The sequence below is a fragment of the Copadichromis virginalis genome, linkage group LG23 (genome assembly GCF_057382275.1).
Source record: "Copadichromis virginalis isolate Kocher_CV1m ecotype Utaka linkage group LG23, C_Virginalis_male_GT1.1, whole genome shotgun sequence".
Taxonomy (NCBI): domain Eukaryota; kingdom Metazoa; phylum Chordata; class Actinopteri; order Cichliformes; family Cichlidae; genus Copadichromis; species Copadichromis virginalis.
The window spans coordinates 26,548,561-26,565,415 of record NC_140639.1 but is presented as its reverse complement, the minus strand read 5'-3'; the positions used below and the strand labels follow the sequence as shown (position 1 = coordinate 26,565,415).

Sequence of the window (16,855 nt, the reverse complement as noted above, 5' to 3'; positions counted from 1 at the left end):
AAAACTAAAAAAGGATTCCTTTATTTTCTGGCAATATTCCTTCTGTTTGCAGCAAGTGGCATTCAGAGTCGAGACCGTTCAGACAGACCCTGTATTCTCCGGTGAGGCAATCCAGCTCCACCTCGGAGCAGCTCACTCCGTAGGTGTAGTAAGCATAAGGCTGGCCCTCCATCTTGTCCCAGTCGACGTAAAGGTCAGGACCTCTGAGGACAAACAGGAAGATACAGTCACTTACTGCTATTTCATCCATTATGGGTGTGGGGGGAGATTTCTATCATACTTGTAAAATCCAGTCGCTGACAAACTGATCTTCTCCATAAATGCTTTATTGGCCTGCGTTCAAAGAAAAGTTATGTTATTTAAATGCTCCAAATCTAACAACATCATTCAAGGATTTTCGTACCCAGCTCTCCCAGGTTCCTTTGGGGTTCTTCTTTCTGATTGGCTCCAGTCGCTGGTACAGAATCTGGCAGGCATCTTTGACCGCCATGCCGTTAGCATCGGTACCAAAGGACGCAGCAGATGGGCAAGTGTTGGGAACGGTGTTGGTGCTGGTTTCACTGATGTAGATCTTTGAGGGCGGGATGTGAAGCTCCCGGCTCGCAATCTAACAAACAGAAAAAGCCAGACCCCAAAAGGCATAAATCTGGTGTTTTTCTGCTTTTTTGTAATAATACTGAAGCACAAATCTGGCCAAAGACAGACCAACAAAACGAAAACAGCAGTGACACAAACTTTACAGTATTTTTAATGTTCATCCTCTTAACGTCAATATCTGCAAATGTCTCAAAACTACAACCAAACCCCCCCAAAAGCCAAAAATAGTTTACTGAACATTTCTGATACATAAGCTAATAATTAACACCTGCTCATTGCAGCCACAGATGTCCCGTGGTGCGACCTGGCCGGTGAAATTTGCACCTCAAACAGTGCAACTCTCGGGAACTATTTTCAGTGGCGGATAAATTAGAATTGGTGCCCTTTTTGCATTTGTGGCAAAACGATGGTGGAAGCGAGCATAACGGGAGGTAAACCTTTGTAAGCAGGTAAAAATAAAAATCGTGTCTACCGCTTCACCAGTCTGTTGCCTTCACATGTTTTCAGTGCTACAGTTATCTCACGCAGATTATCCAAATATAATGGTGTTAAACATTAAACTGGAAGGCTCTAATGCAATATGCAGCAATACCGTTAAGCTGTTGTTGTTTTAATCCACCCAACAATTGTCTTCTTATCTTTTAAATAGCATTAAAATAAATGCATTTATCGTGTGATTCTTTAAGTCTTTTTATGCTTATTTCTTGATTTTGATGCACAAAATGATTTTATTATTTAACTATTTTTAACATATTCCTAATTTATACATCTCGACGTGCTATTTTTTTCCCCCATGTACTCCATTTATATATTTACATTGTACATTTATATAGCTCAACATGTGTTTCTTATTATATTTATAAGATTTTTACATGCATACATTAACACTAATTAATTTAAGTTAACCTTTTGGAGTGCATTTTTTTTTTTTTTTTTTAAATACACAAATACATGATATTTTGTTATATACACATTTTTTTGTCGTTTCCAGTGAGGTGCTTCACACAGTACCTGCTGCATTTTCGTGTGGACTCCCTGACCCATCTCCGTCCCACCGTGACTCACCAGAACCGAACCGTCTTTGTAGATGTGGACCAAAGCTGCAGCCTGCCACAAACAAAACTGAACTAAACAGAAGCAAGCGGCTACTGAGCTGACTGCATGCAACCTGCAGTCGCGCAGCCACAGCAGTAACAACTACAAAGAAAAAAAAAAATACCCAAAAAACACAAACACAAAGACCCTGAAACAGGCTCTTGTCTTTACACACAGGACTTGAGCAGAATTGGCTCTTTGGCTTCTGTAAGCTGTAAAAATCTAAGATATATTCTTGCAGTGTGTCATTCTGCAAGACTTCACGGAGTCATTGTGACATCACAGGGTGTCATGCAGTGTTGTGCAGCTCTCTCCATGCCCTTTTGCATGATCTATTACTAGATATGGCTTCTTTTTGTATGGCGCCAACAATGAAGGCAAAGTTTTTGCTGACTTTCACATCAGCAAAAACTTGTGAACATGAGCACAAAACTCTGGAAACTCCAAGCCTGCGGGGACAGAATAAGATCAGACCTGATTAAGGAAGCCATCTGAAAAGGCGATGCCATATTTGATGGGGATGATGGAAATCCCCCTCTTCTTCCAGCGGTTCTGCTCGTTAAACTGCTCGATGGCGCCACGGCGGGCACTGTAGTCAGACCGGCGCTTGCACTCTTCCCAGCAGCGCAGCAAGTTCTCGGGGTTGAACTCAAACTTGTAGTGGGTGGTCGAAGGGCCCCTGTACATGTTCATCTCCCGAATCTGATGAAGGATTTTAAACATTTAATTAGATGCTGTTTTGTAAACCCGGTCGAGCTCGTGGCAGGAGAGGTTGGGGCGGAACCTTGTCGGCGGGGCATCCCAACACCATGGCAACGTCGTTGATCATGTTCTCCACGATCAGCAGGCCCTGGGGCACCCCAAAGCCCCTGAAGGCAGTGTTTGATGGCAGGTTGGTCTTGCATGCGGTGCTGCGACCTCGCAGATTGGGGATGTTGTACGCGGTGTCCATGTGGAGGACCATCTTCTCAGCAACCTGCAAACACCACAAAATCCACTCTTACGTTCTTTGGCGTTTCACTTACATTTATCTCCAGTAGCATTTCTTTTTTCCACTTACGAAGGGAGACTCATCTACAGTGTTGCCACTGTTGGCAAAGAACTGGAAATCTGCAGCAACAATCTTCCCATCATTCATGAAACCCACCTGAAACAAACAGCAGTCAACTCCCAGGATGATGACGAACACAAGTCAACAACGCCTTTAAAACTAAAAAGTTTAAAGATCTTTTGGTCACAACCTTTCAAAACTGAAGATGAAATCCTTTAAAGCCCACATTTGTAAACCACCAAGAAAGTAAGAAATGTAAGACAACTCTTTACAAAAAATACTGGAGCTACCGCTCAACCTCCTAGTAGATACACCTATGGTATTGATTTAAAACTCCTACATCGCTTCTTTGAGTTACTGGAGTCACAAACTTAGGCATCCACGTTTCACGCCTGCTCGGTAGAGTGCAGACAATACCACATCAGCCTTTACAGCTGAGAGACAAACACAAACCTCTCTGCAGACTCTGCTGCACCTTGGTTCTGTCTTACATCACACTGTTTGAATAATTAAAGCGCTGGAAGGCTCCCCTCACACAAAACACTCAGAATCCTAACCAATAAATAACGATACCAAGTACATTTGAAATTCAAAAGTAATTTTCTTAAAAACTAAATAAATAAAATAAAATCAAAACAGTGGGCAACACCTAAAAAATTAGAAGGTATATCCTGTGCGCTTGGTTGTACCTTATATTTTCCCAGGGTGGGATGTCGGCCTCCTGTAATGAGCATGTCCTCGCCGCGCTCCAGGACACAGCGGACGGCACGATTGGTCCTTTAAACAGTTATAATAAAAGAAAACAAAATGTAAGAACTTTCCAGCTTCTTTTTCTTTATTAATGTCTCTTCAGGCCTCAGTAACACAGGTCCAGAGAGTGAAGGTAAGCGACCCTTAGCAACTGCCAGCTGTTAAGGAAATTGCTGTATTCCCCACTAGTTGGCCAGTGGCTACAGAGATGGTGCTGAAACAAAAACCTACTTGCAATTGCTTTGGTAACGTAGACCTTTTACTTTGAAAGTGAACGGCCTCTGTCAGATATTTGTGGCCTGGAGGTTACCGACCAGCCTGTGTGAAAGACTTGCTAATCCTTTGGACTCACTTCCAAGCAGCCACCGAGGTGATAGAAGCCAAAACTGAGGTTTTGGTGACCTTCCCTCCAAAGGCTCCGCCCACTCTTTTGACATGACAAGTGACTCTGTTGGATGCGATGTTCAATGTCTCGGCAACAGCATCCTGCACAGAGAGATCCAACCCACCTGCAGCTCTGACTTGTCTTTTATGTTCAACATGTGAGCACTGGTGAGCCATTACTCACTGAGTAACTCTCAGGTTCACTGACACACACCTGCTCCGTTTACCTGAATCAAAGTTGGCCACTGAGTGGAGATGTAAACGTTGAACTCCATCTCCTCGCCGACGGGAACCACCAGCATGCTCTGCGTCTCCATGTAGAAATGCTCCTGGCCTCCAATTCGAATCTCCCCTGAGGAGAAAACATGCAGAGTTTAAAAAGAAAAAGCAGACGTTGTTCTCAAACAACTTTTACCTTCATAAACCTTGTCGACAGTTTTAAAGGCTTCAGTCACATCTCCCCTCTGAAGCAAACGTCGTGGTTCAAAGTAAGATGACTTCTCGACGGCTTCCTGTCACAAAAAGTGTGACGTTGAAAAGTTTACCCATCTGCACTTTTAGCATTTTCTCCAGTGAATTATCAAAAAACAGAGCAAAACACCCCGATGTAAAGGAACAGAAACAGTTTTACTACTCAAACTATAGTATTCCCCATGATGCAGATGCTCAAAGGGTAAAAAGTCAAACCTCGATGGTGAAAATGGGATCGGGCAGGTCTTCATAGCTGATCTTTACAGCTGCTGCTCCTCGTTTGGCGTGCGCCTTTGTGTCGGCGACCACCGCACATATCATCTGACCGATGCACGACACCTGCAGATATGGTGAGTGTCGTAATTTCCCCGTTAGTGTTTAAATGTGAGTAAAGAGCAGCGGGTGCGCAGAAGGCTCTACCTCGCTCTCGGCAAGCAGCTCCTCATTATAGCCGCAAAATGTGCGGACTTTCTTCCCGGGAATGTCTTTGGTTGTGATGACGTCGACAACGCCGGGAAGCTGTAGGGCTTCGCTCACATCCAGTCCTCTGTCAGACAGCAAACATCAAAATATCAGCATGAAAACACCAGAAAGAGCCTCTTTTTCCTAATGTAAATGCACTAAAGCTCGTTATTTAAAGATAATTAAACTCAAAAGCTCCAAAGTGAAGTTTGTCTATGTTGACTAGGGTGGGGCGATTGGATGAACATTAGTCCAATCGCTCATGCAAGTTAGTCGTGTTTGAGAAGTTTACCAGGGTGATTTATTTATTTGCCCATGAGTGAGTTTGCTAAGAATGATGGAGCTAATAGAAGCAGTCAACAGAACCCCCCCCCAAAAAAAATAAAAATTTGTGTATTTTTTTTTTAAAAGCACCCTCTTTCAACTGCGAGCCACTGCACCCTCTTCAGAGTGCGCCCAAATGCTTGTTGATGGAGCTGCAGAAGCTGGTGATAGCCAAGCATACTCAGCCGGATGGTGGACACGTACATACTCATGTAAGTTAGTCGTGTTTGAGTGCTTTGCTCGCACTATACGTCTGCACAAGCAGCACACTGCTTTGATTACATCCTTTTTCATCTGGCCCAAACACCCCCCCCCCCCCCCCCAAAAAAAACAAAACAAACAAAAAAACAAAAAAAAACAAAAAAAAAAACAAACATTGGCAACTTTTTTCTTTAGTGTTTTTTTTTTACGAATTAACACGACTTGACGCGATTAGCAATTAAGCCAGCTGGAGCGCAGACTGACTCAAAATCCCTGAAATGTCTCCGTCAATGCATTTTGGGAGTTCGTCCGTTCTGTGCTCCAGATGGGTCGAGTGTGTTTAAAAAAAATTTAATCGTGATGACCATGCATGATTACATTGCTCCGCCCATCAAAAAGTCTGCGCATACGCGAATATATCGCCCACGATTGCTGGACTCACAATTGCCGGTTGGATTTTTTTTTTTTACATATCGCCCAACCCTAATGTTGATTGCAAAAGTGAAACCAACAATAATGCGCCAAACACTGCAGTTCCTCTAGTGACCACTTGAGGCGGACTCCAAGCATGAGTCAGTCGCCATAGAGTCCCATGTTAAAATGCCTGACTTTACAGCAGAATTAAACATCTTTACAGCCAGAGACAAAATGTAACTTTACTCCTTCATAACTGCACAGGCATGATTTTCTTTAACATCCCATGTCCAGAATATCCACCATCCCTCCTCTGCATATGTGCAAACCATCATCTGGCCCCCTAATGCACTGCCTTGTAATCTCAGTGACTCCCAATGAAAGTATTAACATCGCCAGATCTGCTGTCTGTCTTTTTGTTAGTGACACCATCTGTCTTTGGAAACAAAGCATGACCAGGAGCACACACACAACAAAACCTAGAGGTCATCGCTCAGCTATCGCCATCTGGTGGTCTTTGGATAGAATACAGGTTTTTAGATAGCTTTGCATTGCTGATGTGGAAGCCATGTTTTAAGGCTAACGTTTTAAAGGTTAAGCAAATCTGTGTCCATCTGGCTGCATTGCTCTGCCTTTCCTGTCACTTCCTGCAGCTGATCATGGTCTTCATGTTTCCTGTATGCATCCATTATTTTGCATTTCTATTGTTCGCGCAAATGTATGTCAGTCCACAGCCCTGTGGAAGTCCTGCTGACACAGCAGGAAACCTATTATGCAGTGCAAGCAACAGAAGAATCTGCTTTTTAGTGCTGCCTGTGTGAAGGGACCATAATTACTTGTGATCATGAACAAGACACCTCCTGTGGCCATTAGAGGAACTGTAGTTTTTGGCTTTTCCTTGTTGGCGTTGCTATTTGGTGCTTACGTGATCTTAGCGTGTGGTCGGGAGCTGGTGACCACCATGAGGAAGAGCTCGCCCTCTATCTTTGGGAGGTCATCGCAGTACACAGCCTCGCCTGTGGCCTGGCTGATGGCGGACCGATGCATCATGGGACGCCCTACTGCATCGTGGTTACTCTGGTCCTTTGAGACAGGCTGATGAGGAAGAGGAAGTAGTCGTGTTTATGAAGAAAGCACATCTGTTTTTGAGTTAAACCATTCTGAAAGCCATTTTGTAACCTGGAACTCCTGCAGGCCAGGTTGGATCTCTCTGGGTAAAGGTTGTATCTTCTCAGGGACCTCGTCTGTGATCACATTCTGTAAAAACACATTTAAGTCAGTTGGATTTACCACATTACCCTGCACTATTTCTTTAAAGTAGATCTCTTTTTACCATTGCTTTCAGCTTGTGCAGGACCTCCAGGTAGAATTTGAAGAGCAGACTAAGAGTCAGAGACCTACGAAACTCCACCTTCCCTCCTGGAGCTGAAGGAGGGAGGGCCAGCTCTTCCAGAAGGATGTCGTAGGCTTGGCCGAGGGTCTCGTCGTCCCACGGCCTGAAGGGAAGAAAAGCAAATCAGCACAAGGTGAGAAAGTAATGAAGTAAAGTAGAGAGCGGAAATTGAGGGGAAAACAAAGAGACCTCCTGATGATGGCCTGGCAGGTTTTGGCTGCACTGACTGTGGTCGGGCCCATCCCTCCGTAGTAAATACTGACATCCTGAACCACTCTGGAGCTCTCTGAGAACATCACCCTCATCCCGGCTGTCACGGTGGCGAAGGAGGCCTCCTTCCTCGGTGCGTGGCGTAAAGCCTGAACAAACTCCCCCTGCAGGTGAGACGAGGTGCAGCACTAGTAATCGTTTTCTCTTTAGCACATAATCTATGACAGACGCTCACAGCCACACAGTAAAATATGTGTCACCAGTGTGGAGGAGATGCAGCATGTTCTTACAAATAAAGAATAAAGTTGGTGTACCTTTCTGGAAAAGGGGATGAAAACGGAGACGACAATCTCCTCCGGCTGCAGGATGACTTTCCCAAATCCCACGAAGAAGTCCTGATTCAGGGGAACCTCTCGTCTTCCTCCTGGTGAATTCATAGAGTTCAAGTTGCAGTTTGTTTATTCATCACTCATCTTGATTTTTTTTTTTTTTTTGACTCACCGCTGGAAATCACGCTGACTTTGCAGTTGCCGGCAGCCAAAATGGGATTCAGGTCCGAGTTGGGGTACGCACTCACGATGTTTCCTCCCAGAGACTAAATGCAGACACATTAAACTTGTACTCAGAAACGAGAGGAGATTATAATCAGTTTAAGTTTTAATTCAAGGCTTTGAGTTCTAGTTTCTTTGAAGCCAGCCCTCTTTTTGTCTTACAGTGCCCCCTCATGCCCACAGCGAAGATATTTCTTCTTTGTCTAGCTGATTTTTTGCATGACGTCTGACCCATGAGGAAACGTTCACTATATTGCAGTAGTATTTCTCATCATCTGCAGTAGACCTTCACTGGCTGAGCTAGCATGAGAGCAGCTGTGCCCTCAGCTTTGGCCACTCAGGCACCATTTAAACAATGTTAGACCGATGCATGAAACGTAACATCTTAGGAGCTTTTTACTTTCAGTTCTATGGGAAATTTAAATGTGGTGTTGGTTTTTTGATGTTGTGCAGCAACTGTTTGACTGGTTATTGTTAACCGGTTCCTGACACCCCAGTCACAGCCGTGCGCGGCAGCTGCAGCCATTACAGATCGGCCCTGTAAAATGAGCAACGGGCTCAGAGTACCTTCTGGAATAAGTGCAGAGCACTACAGCTCAAAAAAAAAAAAAAAAAAATGCTTATATGCAACAAAAGCAATACTTGCACCATCGCCTCACAGCAAGAAGGTCCTGCATTAGAATCTACAGTGGGGGTCTTTCTGCATGGAGTTTGCTTGTCCTTACCAAGTCTGTGTGGTTTCACTCCGACTCCCTCCCAGAGCCCCAAAAACATGCACGGTGTTCGGTTAACTGGTGATTCTAAAGATGTCAATGTGAGCATGAACATCAATGTGGTCGTCTACATGTTGGCCCTGTGACATTGAAAACAGATAGATGGGTACATACATGGGCGACCGTGGCTCAGGGGGTTGGGAATCGCATCTGTAACCGGAAGGTTGCCGGTTCGATCCCTGGGCTCTCTGTCCTGGTCGTTGTGTCCTTGGGCAAGACACTTTACCCTACTTGCCTACTGGTGTTGGCCAGAGGGGCCGATGGCGCGATATGGCAGCCTCGCTTCTGTCAGTCTGCCCCAGGGCAGCTGTGGCTACAACTGTAGCTGCCTCCACCAGTGTGTGAATGTGAGAGTGAATGAATAGTGGCATTGTAAAGCGCTTTGGGTGCCTTGAAAAGCGCTATATAAATCCAATCCATTATTATTATTATTATTATTATTATTATTATTATTATTATTATTATTATTATTATTATTATTATTATTATTATTATTACAGGCTTAAAAATCATTTAAAAATGGCTTCATTCTCATGCTTTAGTCAAGCTCAACTGGATGAACTCCAACAGGCTTCTGCACACAAGCCTTCATCAGGGAGTTTCATATTTCACAAAAACAATGAGCCTTTTCTGCTCGCCCTCGGCTAAAATGCAACATGTGGTGAGAGGAACGCACCAGCACTGATGCAGTGTCCACAAAGCAGCAGTCCACGTTATTCAAACTTAAGTCTATGTTCCATAAGCAAGAAACCACAGTGCCAGTTACAAATAATATGAATACATCTCAAACAAGATGTATTAAATGTTCAAATAAATATGAGCAAATATCAACTGAGGATCCTGCATCAGGATGATGTTAAAACAAAATCCTATGAATCTTTTAATTCTTGCTCTTTGTAATTAAAATTAAATGGGACTCTTTCACAGCGGCTGGTTAGTGCTACAGCAAGGGTTAATTTAAGCGATGGAAACAGGATGTGGAGGAGGGGGGAAAATAAATCTAGAAATGAAGTAAAACACAAATAATAACAATCAATTGCACATGTGCGATTTCTCCTTACAGCGACGTTTCGGATCTGCACACTTCCCAGGTTCCCCAGCTGCCGGTTCAGTGCTCTGAACACCTCAGTCTTCTCCTCCGGGAACTGAGGAACCAGCTTCTCCAAGACAGAGTGAAGCTCAGACAAACTGCAGCCCGCTCCCACCCAAACGCCTGCAGAGAGGAAGCACATTAACCAACTTTATCTTTCCTTTAAATACCTCTTGCACACCCTAAAATAAACTCATTGCCTGTGCATGAACACCAACAGAGGGCTGGAGCCTCAGCTGAAGGTGTAGGTTACCCACCCTGTGGCGTCTGAGAGACCTCGAACAGCCCCTTCACTCTGGTTGGAGAGATGATCAGCGGATGTAGGATGCCTTTGAACTTCATGTCTGGACCTTCAGCACAAAGCAAATACAGCGGGTTAAAACGATACACTTTATAAAAGCAGGAGTCTAACCAGTAATTGATCTTGTTTAGAAACCTGAATTTGATCAAATAATGACAAAGAAAAATCTTTTCTCCATTTCCACTCTTTAAATCATGTTAGAAACACCTCAGAGGGTGTTTTCTGCTGACCTATGTTGGTGTTGCCCATGACCAGGGGAGCTTTGGGATGTTTGGCCTTGAGCTGGATCAGCTCCTCCAGAGAAACCGGAGACACCCAGGTGACCCTCTCCCCATGAAAGGTGAGTGTTTGAGGGCTCGTTGTATCTGCCATCAGCTGTAGTGAAAAGGGACATTACTGTAGCATCAATAGTTTAACTGGAGCTTTAGATACTCCTGCACCAAACCAGGATGTAAGTGTGAATTTTAAAGACCTTCCTCGTGTTGCCTTTGATGACTTACAATCAGCTCTGGAGGGAAGATCAGCTCCTGTGTTGGATCCAATGGCAGAAGATCCAGTTTGTCAAAGAGCTGAGGCTTTTCCTGCAGACAAGAAAACAGAAAGAAATAAACCCGGATTAACCCCCGTGTGCCCTCATGCACCCCTGACAACCTCAGCATGCTCAGCATGACTGTTACACTGTTGATCAGGTGTTCAAGAGCAGTGCATAAAAAGAACAGCAACACCAAAGCTAATGGCTTGATTGAGCAGTTAAAGGTCAGAAGAATGTGCTTCATTAAAAGCAGCAGCAGTAAAATGAGAGGAAAACAAGAGAACCCCCCCCCCCCCCCCAAAAAAACAAACAAACAAACAAACAAACCAAACAAAACAAAAAACTCAGGTTCACCTGCTCAGGTTCATCACCATTTTTCTCTCCATTGAGGCAGCAGTTTGCAGCACCATTGGCTTGGCAGCAGTTGGCTTCCTGTTGGCATCAACGTATCAATTTGCTTATACTCGTGTTCTCACATTTCTCTCTTTTTATATAAATGTGAAAAAAATTGCCTAAATTAGAGTGTACCTGACAGAAGGTCCTGCAGCCTTCCACAATGGGTCGATATCCGGTACACCGACACAGATTACCTGAAGAAACGCCACAGTGAGTTCATTTTACTTCGATGATAAATGTCATCAAAACATATCAAAGTTTTCCCCAACAAGAAGCCGTGAATTATAAAAACACGTGCGACTCCAGCTACTCTTTGCAACCTGGCTTTGTTCACTACCTGCAGATCACACATGAGGGTAGGAACATACATCAACTACAAGGCAGGCTCTCATGCAATTTTCCCACCCGCTCTCATATTACTGTATAAAACATTTTCCCTAACTGTGATGTCCAAGTGAGGTCTGACACAGATTTTCACCACAAGTTTTTAAGAGTAACTAGTTTGCTGTCCAGGCATGAAGCTGAAATGCCACGTTCACGGAGAGGAGAGGGCCTCAAGAACACCTGCAGATGCAACTCAAGACTTAACCCTTTAAGGCCCACCATAGAACCAAGTCCGCCAGAGCTCACTTTTTTTTTTTTTTTTTTTTTTTTTAAAATAAACACACTGTAGTGTTTTTGGGAGCATTTCAAGTTGCTATACATCAAAACAACCGTTATATCCCAAATTTCAAAAATATGTATGTATTAAGTCCATAGTAACTACATAAATTGCAAAAAAGTGCAATAAACTACAAAAAATAAATTGAGAATCATCTTTGTTTTATTTTGTTTGTTTTTCTACATATTTCTAGTTAGAGAAATTTCAGAGGTCTATCCCTCAAAACTGTAAATGCAAAAAGTTGCACAAAATAGTTTCCAACCACAGGAATTTATTTTGAGTGTTTTCATAGTTTCATTTTTGAGATACACCAATTTTTATATACTCCAGGAAAATAATTATTATAATGCAAATTTGCAAAAAAACCAAAAACAAAACAAAACCGCATGTGCATCAAAATAAACCATTTCCAGCAGTGCAATTTGAGTTCTAAGCATCCCAGGAACCATACAGAAAGGCATAAAGTCAAACATGACTTTTATAAACAACAATAAATCTTATTAAATTCCCTGTAGGGAAAAACTATGTTTCCCATGAAAATGACGTCACTTCTGGTTTCGGCAGTCGATGGCGGACATGTGATAGTTCGCGCTAACATTTACTCCAGCATAGGAAGTGTTCTGAACAGCTGATCGGATCGGCAAAGCGTGTTTCTGGAATATTATGTTTTTGTTGCTGCAAGTGCTTTTTATGCAATTTTTTGCAAAGCTATATGTGGAAGGAAATGACCTAGCGCAAGCTGAATGCATGAGATGCAAGTCCTCCGGTTTTATGCAAAAAAAAGAAAAAGAAAAAAGAAAAAAAATTATTCCGCTAGCTTATGTGGTTGCAATTCTACCGGGATTGAAAATAGTTATGCAAAACGGAGCGTGCCCGCTTCGACCGGCCTTTAATTAATCATCTTCAAATGTTTTTAAAAATAAATAAGCTTTACACAAAAAGTATTTGAGCAGGGATAGCAGCCTGGCACCTCCTCCTCATGCTGGTCACACACTAATGTGGAATGGCGTCCCATTCTCCAACCAGCATTTGTCAAAAGTCAGCTCAGGGCTCGCAAAATCGCTAGCCCGACGTCCCGGGGCTAGCGATTTTTCCAGTCGGGCTACCAAAATCTATCTCTGCCCTGCCCTTTTGGCCTATCGTAGGAAGGAAAAATATATGTCAATGCTTTTGCATTCTTTCAGAAATGTAGCTGGGTAATTATGTCATTGGCATCGGTGAGCCACTGTCAATATGTGACATATTGAAATCGCGTTTGAATTTGCGCTTGTTTTTTTGCTTTCACTTTGCAATCGCGCGAACTGTGTATAGAGAGCGACAGCACTGATCTGTGAGTGATGATAATTTGTGCACCAATTCCTCTGACATCGTCTTATCAATCGTTAGCTTACTATGCAAACATGACAAGTGAAATCTCCCGCAGCTTAAACATGTGAGAGGTTGATCGCGCAGAGAATCGCTGAGCTTATGTGAGTGCGTGTGTAAAAGCAGCAGGATATATATTTTAGTTCTGCTGAGCCAAATAAGACAGGTCAGGGTGAAGAAGTGACAGCCAAAGAAAAGCTTACCACAAAACAGAAAAGTTATGACAAATCAGACTATAAGGCAAAAAGAAAGTGCAGCTTTATGGTTTCATGGACAAAAGAATTTCTGTGGCTGCAATATGATGAGCTAAATAACCAGGGCTGCACATAAGTGGTCCGCAGGTGCGCATTCGCTGTCAAAATAAAAAACGCGCACAAGATAAGAAGTTGCAACGCGTGTTTGCGTACATAAGATTTTCTGGAGGAGGACAGACATTTGTTTAGAACTCTTAAAGATGTCGAAGAAGCTCCTTTAAGCAATTACTGTGATGTTCCTCCACCTCCAAAGAAATGTCAGGAGTCCGAACCACAAAAGAAGCACATATTGCTCAGTCTGCAATACTGAGCAGTAATTGCAAATTACATACTTAAAATAAACCTGAAAATCAGTTTAAAACAGCGTACTATGTTGCAAAGAGTGAACTACCACTGGCACAATTTAGCAGTCTTTGCAAACTTCAAAAAGCAAATGGCCTCGATCTTGGTTCCACTTGCCTCTTACCTGTGACTTCAGTGGAAATTTCGAATTCAGGATCTGACACAGAGTGATTCATGTCCTACACAGTTCTTACTAGGGCTGGGCGATATGGCCTAAAATCTATATCACGATAAATTGAGCAGTTGTCCATTTATCGTTATCGAGGTTGATAACCACCCCAAGTGCCAAAAAACAAACATTTTTTTTCCATTTGATGGGGCTGTGGCAGGCAGCATAGTTCCTCCAGTTATTTTGATAATATTATTCCCCCTAGACCTATTCATTGCAATTATATTATTACCACTTTAAAGGACTGTAAAATGTCACTGAAAATAAATGAAGACAATAGTAGGAAGTACTTTTAGTGGTTAAGATTTATTAACTGAACAAAATAAAAAGTGTAGGATACAATATGTAACCATGCTCTCTAAAAAAAAATGTGTATCCCTTGTAAACAAAATAGTTTAATAATAAATATGTTTCACATTGGCTATTCACAAAGTAAACAATGATTGTGCAAATGTAATGCCATCATGGACAAAGGCCTCTCTGCTAAGGCCTTGAGGTACTATAACTTGTAAACAAATAATGTCAAACACAAATGTCAATTGAACACAGAAAAAACTATAATAAATACTAAACACTGCCATGTGACTAGTGAAAACTATAAACTCTTAAACAAAAACATTAAATAGTGCTGTTTGCAAAAAACTTCAATAGAACACTGATAGTTAAAATTAGGCAGGGCTTGAACAGGGCACTTCAACAAGGGGCAGCAGCAGACTTGGTATCCTGAGCGGTTCAGTCAAACTACTGTTGTAGATGTTTACCCGAGTAGTGTTTACTCCAGGTTCTTGCTAAGAAACACAAGCATATTGACCATGTCAGGTTTCAGGCAGGATCTGAGGCATGTCACAATGTTTCCTCCAGAACTGAAAACCCGCTTGACAGCTTTCACAATATTTGGGCCGTTGTCAGTTGTTATAGCAACAAGGTCCTCTTCACTGATGTTCCATGCAGACAGCATCGCTCTCAACCCCTGTCCAACCATCTCCCCCGTGTGATCAGATGGAAAATAGGCCGTCTCGAGCACTCTGGTACGCAGCTCTCATTTGTTGTCGATGTAATGAACTGTGAGACTAATATACGGCTCCATTGCACGGCTGGACCAGAGATCGGATGTGGCTGCAACGTGCTTAACGTATCTCAATTCAGCAGCAACCTTTTCCCTCTCTGTGCTGTACATGCTGGGAATGATAGTTTTTGAAAAATATTTTCGTGATGGGAGTTCATGAAAATAATTGACAAGAGATCTGAAGTGTCTGAACCCGTTGCGTTCCACTGTAGCAATAGGAGCCATGTCTTTTGCTATGTGGTAGCCTATAGCATTTGTGATTTCTTGCCATCTTTTTGAAGTTCGCTCATATAGTTGAGTACTAGCAAATGCTTCGGTTATTGACCGCTGCCTGGTGGAGGAAGACGTTTTTGCTGGTCCTCCTACTCTCTTCTCGCTTTGAGCTTTTTTTATGTCTTCGAATTGAATCACATGGTTGTGCTGCATGGCGGAAGAGGTTGGTTGTGTTACCTTGACTTGACGCAACAGTCTTTTTGCAGAGTTTACATTTAACAATTTTTTTGATCAATATCATCCTTGTTGAATCCAAAATGTTGCCAAACGATTGATGATGCATTTTTTTTGTTAACAAGCATCTCCTCTTCCTCCTCCACCAGCTCTACCTCCGTCGCTGCTGCTTCAACATTTAAATCGTCCTCCATTTGTTCACCCGTGTCTCATCTTGTTACAGTCATGTGACTCCACCCCATCAAGTCTGTAACGTAGCACAGCGTCTTAAAGGGACATGAACATCGCCAACCTGCACATGCCTTTTCTTTTTTTTTCTCTTTTTTTTTTTTAAATACCGAATTTACCGACATGGGCAAAATGACGTCGATGAGAGTCATAAATTTCGGTAACGATAAATTTTTGATATATCGCCCAGCCCTAGTTCTTACAAGTTCATAGAAATTTCTGTTCAATCAGAACCAAGTATTTGAGTTGATGATTGTAATTTTTATACAATGTTGTAATTTGCATTTCAACAATTTTTTGATTAATGTTTTGTTTCCTTTACAATATTATACATTAAAGTACAATATTGTAAAGGAAACAAATCAATCAAAAAATTGCTCTTTTTTTAATTCAGGCTACTTAAATTTATTTTGGGCTACCAAAAACTGAAGAGTCCCTGCCTGAAGGGCTACCAGGGATTTTGAAATTTTGCGAGCCCTGCAGCTAGTGTGACCGAGTTAGTTATAAATAAACTTGACCTGCCAGCCAACACGCCTTACCTGACTCCTACAAGCTGGACATTTCTGTACTACAAATCTTTTTTTATTCATCTCAATAAATATTCCCATAATTAATACTGGATTTCTGATTTTCATTAACTACAAGCCATAACCTTCAAAATTCAAAAGAGCCCCCAAGAAAAAAGTAGAATATCTGAATGCTTTTAAGTCAGAGTGGTTACTCTCCTAAAAAAGTACTGTGTGTTCAGCTGACTGGAGAGAGTGACTGTACCATTTACTGACAGGAAGGACAAAAGTTGGGCAACACAACTATTCACCGTTACATGTGACAAACTATGACAGCAGAAAAACAAACAACTCAAATGAGAGTGAACACACCAGCCAGAGCCTGGGTGATGTCGTCCATGGTGGGCTGCGGTTTGTTCCTCAGCAGAGCGTACGTGGACATCACCATCCCCGGAGTGCAGAAGCCACACTGGGAGCCGTGAGCCTTGGCTATTCGCTCCTGGAAGGACATAACCACAAACCTAACAGTTTATCTTGTGTTTGCAGTTGTTTTCCCCCCCCACTTGGTTTACAGTTTGTTTGCATGTAAATAAAGTTGGCCATTAAAATGTAATCACAGAATTAGCCAAACAACTCATCAGGAGGAATGTTTTGGAATAAAAGCGAACTTTCCAAATAAACGTAGATGACATAAATAACAGGGGTGTCCCTGGAACTGACCTGCACCGGGTGGATCCTGGTCTTGGTGCTGCCAATGCCCTCCACTGTGGTGACTGCGGCTCCGTGGAGCTGACAGAGCGGCAGCAGGCAGGCGTTGGCTGA

At 42.7% G+C, this 16,855-nt stretch overlaps 1 protein-coding gene across 1 annotated transcript in view; it reads right to left on the bottom strand.

The window, feature by feature from the left end:
* aox6 (aldehyde oxidase 6) overlaps window positions 1–16,855 on the bottom strand; it is a 35,127-nt gene that overhangs the window by 5,705 nt on the left and 12,567 nt on the right. The window contains exons 4-30 of the mRNA XM_085449782.1: window positions 16,754–16,855; window positions 16,406–16,532; window positions 11,128–11,189; window positions 10,954–11,031; window positions 10,568–10,648; window positions 10,298–10,442; window positions 10,024–10,116; window positions 9,738–9,889; window positions 7,854–7,947; window positions 7,667–7,776; window positions 7,332–7,516; window positions 7,083–7,245; window positions 6,929–7,006; window positions 6,675–6,844; window positions 4,769–4,895; window positions 4,565–4,687; window positions 4,293–4,389; window positions 4,105–4,229; window positions 3,846–3,979; window positions 3,433–3,520; window positions 2,753–2,839; window positions 2,477–2,668; window positions 2,167–2,394; window positions 1,609–1,704; window positions 404–607; window positions 281–333; window positions 89–203 (exon numbers count right to left, since the gene is read on the bottom strand). The exon at window positions 16,754–16,855 is cut by the window's right edge and continues 7 nt beyond it. Of these exons, the coding sequence (XP_085305908.1) occupies window positions 89–203; window positions 281–333; window positions 404–607; window positions 1,609–1,704; window positions 2,167–2,394; window positions 2,477–2,668; window positions 2,753–2,839; window positions 3,433–3,520; window positions 3,846–3,979; window positions 4,105–4,229; window positions 4,293–4,389; window positions 4,565–4,687; window positions 4,769–4,895; window positions 6,675–6,844; window positions 6,929–7,006; window positions 7,083–7,245; window positions 7,332–7,516; window positions 7,667–7,776; window positions 7,854–7,947; window positions 9,738–9,889; window positions 10,024–10,116; window positions 10,298–10,442; window positions 10,568–10,648; window positions 10,954–11,031; window positions 11,128–11,189; window positions 16,406–16,532; window positions 16,754–16,855 (3,309 nt within the window). The remainder of the gene's footprint in view (window positions 1–88; window positions 204–280; window positions 334–403; window positions 608–1,608; window positions 1,705–2,166; window positions 2,395–2,476; window positions 2,669–2,752; window positions 2,840–3,432; window positions 3,521–3,845; window positions 3,980–4,104; window positions 4,230–4,292; window positions 4,390–4,564; window positions 4,688–4,768; window positions 4,896–6,674; window positions 6,845–6,928; window positions 7,007–7,082; window positions 7,246–7,331; window positions 7,517–7,666; window positions 7,777–7,853; window positions 7,948–9,737; window positions 9,890–10,023; window positions 10,117–10,297; window positions 10,443–10,567; window positions 10,649–10,953; window positions 11,032–11,127; window positions 11,190–16,405; window positions 16,533–16,753) is intronic.